The sequence below is a fragment of the Guillardia theta genome, assembly GCF_000315625.1.
Source record: "Guillardia theta CCMP2712 unplaced genomic scaffold GUITHscaffold_100, whole genome shotgun sequence".
Classification (NCBI taxonomy): Eukaryota; class Cryptophyceae; order Pyrenomonadales; family Geminigeraceae; genus Guillardia; species Guillardia theta.
In genome coordinates, this window is record NW_005434574.1 from 31,904 (window position 1) to 37,401 (window position 5,498).

The 5,498-nt window shown below is 51.2% G+C and overlaps 3 protein-coding genes across 3 annotated transcripts in view; 1 reads left to right on the top strand and 2 right to left on the bottom strand.

Moving 5' to 3' along the window:
- Nucleotides 1-2,035, bottom strand: part of GUITHDRAFT_145272 (hypothetical protein) — a gene marked incomplete at both ends in the record, with an annotated part of 4,938 nt that extends 2,903 nt beyond the window's left edge. Inside the window, 4 exons of the mRNA XM_005823949.1 lie at nucleotides 113-1,072; nucleotides 1,428-1,467; nucleotides 1,599-1,736; nucleotides 1,800-2,035. Of these exons, the coding sequence (XP_005824006.1) occupies nucleotides 113-1,072; nucleotides 1,428-1,467; nucleotides 1,599-1,736; nucleotides 1,800-2,035 (1,374 nt within the window). The remainder of the gene's footprint in view (nucleotides 1-112; nucleotides 1,073-1,427; nucleotides 1,468-1,598; nucleotides 1,737-1,799) is intronic.
- Nucleotides 2,036-3,981: 1,946 nt separating this feature from the next.
- On the top strand, nucleotides 3,982-4,505 carry GUITHDRAFT_145273 (hypothetical protein; the record flags this gene model as incomplete). Its single annotated transcript, XM_005823950.1, has 3 exons — nucleotides 3,982-4,143; nucleotides 4,265-4,345; nucleotides 4,413-4,505. The coding sequence occupies 3 exons, from the start codon at nucleotides 3,982-3,984 to the stop codon at nucleotides 4,503-4,505; spliced, it is 336 nt and encodes a 111-aa protein (XP_005824007.1).
- A 570-nt stretch (nucleotides 4,506-5,075) lies between these two features.
- The window catches only part of GUITHDRAFT_116754 (hypothetical protein), a gene marked incomplete at both ends in the record, with an annotated part of 1,272 nt that continues 849 nt past the window's right edge, over nucleotides 5,076-5,498 (bottom strand). The window contains 2 exons of the mRNA XM_005823951.1: nucleotides 5,076-5,163; nucleotides 5,220-5,299. Of these exons, the coding sequence (XP_005824008.1) occupies nucleotides 5,076-5,163; nucleotides 5,220-5,299 (168 nt within the window). The remainder of the gene's footprint in view (nucleotides 5,164-5,219; nucleotides 5,300-5,498) is intronic.

The window sequence follows — 5,498 nt, forward strand, 5'->3', positions numbered from 1 at the left end:
GGAGGGAGGAGGGAGGAGGGAGGAGGGAGGAGGGAGGAGGGAGGAGGGAGGAGGAAGTAGGAGGGAAGAAAGAACAGTCAGACTTGCGCATCAAGAGGATCAGCTGACTCACCGTGACCAGATCTTGAAGCATCGTTGCCTTCCAACCTTGCAAGCACGTCTCGTCAACCTCTGCCCCTCCTCTTCTCACGCATGGCGCCAGCGTCGCGCTGTATCCTCGCATGGCGAGGAGGAGGCACTGGGAGGGCCTAAAGGAGTAGGCGGCGGAGAGAGAGAAGGAGAGCACAAGAGTGACACCAACTGAGATGACAACATGCATCGAGATGTACGTGTCCAGCTTCTTGGCCAGCTCGGAGACTGAGTTGTCGCCGAGCTCGTTGTCAAACTGTCCAATCCTCTTGTTCCTCAGCCTGTTGATGCGGCTCAGGAGCTGAAGGATACGAATAATTCGCGCGACTCGAGCGCCTGCGCTGGCAGCCCTACCGCTCCTGGCAAGGTCAGAGACGTTCTTGCCGATGTTGAGGATATCAATGCCAACCATGAACCAAATAACGTCGGGGAGGAGGGAGAGAAGAGAGATAAGGTCAAGCCAGAAGTAGAAGGAGGAGAGGTACTTGGGTTCCCACCGCATGCGGAGGAGGAAGTCTACGAGGAAGACGAAGAAGCATGCGAAGTTGACAGAGAAGATGGCGCGATCGAGGAAGAGAGGAGGGTTGAGGAGGATGTAGACGTCGTCCCCGCACAAGATCCACATGGTGCAGATGATGTTGAGGTAGATGACACCCTTGGACTCGAGAAAGTTCTCAATCTTCACATCTCGTTCGCTCTTTGCCTTCTTCTTCTCCTTCTCAGCGCTTGCCACATCGTCCTTCTTGCTTGACACAGCCTCCATCTCCTCCATATCATCGGAATAGACCGTCGACCAGGCCGTGTCTCGTTGCTGCTCAAACTTGCCGCTCATCCAACCATCACTCGAGTCTGTGCTGAAGCGCTTCTGCAGGCGAGGAGGAGGAGAGGACGGATCTTCGGGAGACACCTTCCTCCCCCTGACGAGAAGACTCTTGAATCTCGTCTGGAACGATGAGAGTAAGACGAGAGGGGGCGGGAGGGGGCGGAAGAGGGCGGGAGAGGAGAGGGAGAGAGAGAGAGAGAGAGAGAGGGAGGGAGAGGAAGAGGGAGAGAGAGAGGGAGAGAGAGAGGGAGAGAGAAGTGGGGGAAAAGGGAGAGCAGGAGAAAGGAGAAGGAGGGGAAAAGGCGACTAATGAAAGAGAGATGCAACAATTGAAATCGATCACCGTAGAAAGAATCAATGCTTTGTTCTGCATAATGCTCTTCGATTTGCTTATTTGGAATGCAAGCGCTTTCCTCCTGGTACCAGACAGAGCTCTCATTCCACATCGACTAATTCTCCACCACACGGAACACACCATAGCATAGCATAGCATAGCATAGCATAGCATAGCACACCTCTCACAACCGTATACATCATCACATCAATCTTCACAACTACAAACCTTCTCTAACAACCATGACGACACTTCATCTCTCAAGACATCATGACATCTTCCGCTCTCACGTGCTTGTCCTCTTGCTATCACCTTTGCGCCTCTTGTGTCGCCCACCATAGCGCCCTGGTCCACCGCAACCTCGCAATCTGACTCTTGGTAAGCGCAGCAGCAGCATGGTCGCCTTCGGTGGACTCCTCTCCATCTAGCGCTGCTTCAGCATGCACGGGACTGAGCACGAGATAGCATGTCAGATCAGTTCACAATGCTCGAGAAGCTTTCTCATCATCACACCTGAACGCAGGTTTTCTGCTTGTTGGGATTTCAATCACGGGAGCTGTCGTCGGTGGAGGCACAATCTGCCCCACCTCAAAACTCGCATGATTGTACAAGGAATCATCTTCGACGTGATTGCACGAGTTATCTTCCTCGTACTTGTCTCCCTCTGTCTTCGGATTCAAAGATTCGTTGCGAGAGTCACGTCGCAGTGGCGGGAGAGGTTTGAGCTTCAAGGAAGTGGATTCCGGCATTATGGTCAGGGTGGTTCTAGCGCTCAGGGGAGCGGGAGCACAAGCTCAACAAGAGCTCTGAGACGACCCAAGGTGTGCATACGACATGCCATCAGCGCAACTTCATCATCGCCTCGTCAATGCAAGATTGCAACGAAAAATTGTCATGTGAACTCAATCCAACGATGGCATCCAAGGTAGACCTGACCGTCCGAATGGGAGGAAGAGAAGAATCAGGGAGAGGAAGGAAAGTTAGCTTTGAAAACAGGCAGAACAGAACAAAAGGAGGAGAGAAATCTAAGGCAAGCTCAACCCTGTCTGTTCATCAACAAGAAACTAGACCCTGCTACACTGATGCCCCTGCCCCTGCCCCTGCCCCTGCCCCTGCCCCTGCCCCTGCCCCTGCCCCTGCCCCTCAAAGAATCGAAGCTTCCGCGCTATTCACCTCTCAGCCGTGTTTCACTTGCCCATCTTCTCGAGACATTCGTACTATAACAGTTGCACTAGAACTGCTAGTTTCGTCTTCCTTCGACATGTTCTAGATCCCAGGGGAACATCCCAACACGTACCCGGCCTTCAGTCTCCATGTCGTGCCTCTCGAACACGCTTCCATTCTCCTCTTTAAAGCCGCTCTACACTCAAAACGCTAATGTTTTCATCTCGAACCACCATGATCAAAACCTCTTTCCGCTCTCCTCTCTGGTTCTTCCCCTCCGTCGCCAGCGCTCAACCCTCCCGCAGGCCTGTCCCTGGCAAGCCATTCAACAATATCCCCATCCATACACTACCCCCTCTCCCTTATTGACCCACCTTTGCTGACCTTTCACCCCACCTCTAAACCCCTGTACCCCATAAATTGCTTATTGGTTTAAGTTAACCCCATTTTTTCAAGTCAAAATAACCCCTTAAAAGTACACAATTGGTGTCTGACCCCACCTTTCAAACAGACCACCCCCTTGCAAAATGGCACACCCACTCACTCAACACACACCATCCACCCTACCCCCAAACACTCCTACCACCCCCAGTTTCCTTTCAAGAAGCGTACTACCCACCCTCTCAACTTCACTGAAAACTACCCGTGGCACAAGCTTGGAGATATTTCCCCGGCCCCAACATGGAAACCTTCAATACCACCGGTCATTTTGACTACCCCCACCCCTACTGTACCCTTGCTAACCCAGCGTCTCGTCGTTTGACCACCCCCTCATGTATGTCAACACCCCGTCCCCTCCTAATCGTCTCTGATCTCAACCCCCTGAATCTTTCTTTAACCCCTCCTTGGATGACCCCTACCCCTTCCAATCCACCGACACCAATTGTTCTCCACCCCTCCCCTCCCCTCCTCCTATTATTGTTTAGGACCCCACCGACTCGATGGCAGGTTAGCACCATTACCTTACGTCTCCTTGTGTACCACCCCACCCTGTTCTTCCACCCCCACCTAGTTTCAAAAATATTGGTTGGGTACTACCCCCATAAAGAGAAGTCATTAGGAGATAAAACTACCCCTACAAAAATTACCCTACCCCTCAGATAGTTTGTTGCACTACCCCCAGGTTCTCTCTTTGCTGTTTTGTTTGACCACCCCCCCGGGGCTCTACGTCCCGGGACAACCAAAATATTCCCAGATTCTGAGACCATTCATGTATTTCTGATAGTTAATTTCAATATTTCAAACACATTTTCTGTATTCATGAATTGTTTTAAAAGCTCGTAAATTAGTACCGTAAAGTACCTACCCATGACGTTTGAAATAAAACTTCAGTAAATGGAGGGGTGGTTGATAGCAACAGATTTTTTTTTCCACGAAGAAGTCGCCCGTCTGCGGTAACAATGGACGAGGAGCATGAGGAGAGGAAGAAAAGGAGTAGGAGCGGGAAGTTCAGCAGGGAGGGGGGAGCCTCCCAGGTACAGGGAGTGCAGGAGGTACAGGGGGCACAGGAGATATAGGGGGTCTAGTAGCAATGTCAGGAGCACCAGCACCAGCACCAGCACCAGCACCAGCACCAGCACCAGAACTAGCACCAGCACCAGCACCAGCACCAGCACCAGCAGGACAATACCACCAACAACCCAGCTGCAGGAGATTCTGCAAGGGCATGATGAGCATGAGGGTTGGAAGAGAGGTATTACCAGGATGAAGCTGGAAGGAACAGAGCACAAGAGAAGGAGAGGAAAGAAGAGGAGAGGAGAGGAGACAACGGGATCAATTTGTTTAGCGTTCGATATCAAACGAGTCATGCAAAGGAAATGATGCAGAAGACCTTGGAAGATGCTAATTCAGAGATCTTAGAAGACATCGGGTACAGTTTAAGACTTTTAGACAAGGTGAAGGATTTCATTGGACCGAAGGATTGAAGGCACGTCAGCTGTTATCCAGACATGTTGTTATCAGCTTTTGGAGCATTGCACCCTCTTGATCGTCTTGGCGGTGCTTTCTTCGCTCATTCCAGCTGAGTTTGGAATCGGATGTCATGCAATCAGATAAAATCAAAGCTCAAGATCAAATCTTTCCTCGCGAGTTGCGAGAGGATGGCGGATGGTAGTATGCAATATTGAGCATCATTCAAAATAGCTGTCGAGTGGTAACACACCAGTTTGTTGTATTCTATGTATTAGTACACTGAAACTTGGAACGATCAGTCGCTGCAAGATCGATTTTGTGTACTAGATTGAAGTCTGATTGTTGAACGATTGTCTCTTACCTAACAATTGATGTTTACGTCAAGAGATGTGGAACTTCGAACATCGCAATGTTCAAGAGTTCTACATAAGTCTTTGAACAATGTCAAACTAAATGTTGTAAGTTGCTTTATCTTCCATTTTCATCGCTGTCCTCTGACAGCGTCTGCCCTCCTTCGGCGCGACCTTTGTTGTAGTAGATACTACGGAGAGAGGGATGAGCTCGAAGATCGTCTTTGATGTAGAGGATCAGGGAGAAAGTGCAAAGTGAGTAGGAGGAAGGAGGAAGGAGAGGGAGAAGGGGAGAAAGCAGGTGCACAAAGAAAAGTTCGACTGCGACAAGATTTTTCGATCATCATAGCAAGCCATTGCCAGCTCATCTTGAAGATCTCAACGATGGTCTCTCGAACGCTGCAATGATCAGCCGAAGGAACAAGACGATGGCAAACCCGGCAAACGCTCCCCTGCCACCAGAGCCGTCAGGGCACAGGGGCAACGCACGAGCAGGCAAGGATGAGACCCGAGGTGCGCAACGTGGTTGACCCCTGCTATGCCTCCCTTGGCTGTGATAGCAACTTCCATCTTGAGCTTCTCCCACACCTTTCCCGACGAGTCAACCAGGAGCCCTGCCCTCCTCCCTCCTCTCAATTCCAGTCCCTCTCCGTACTCCCTCGCCCTCTCTCTCCTTTTTCCTCTCTCTCCTCCTTCCTCCGTCCTCCTCCGTCCTCCTCCGTCCTCTTCCGTCCTCCCAACCAAAGTCACTCCCCCTCCTCTCCTCCCCACTCCCTTCCTCTCCCTC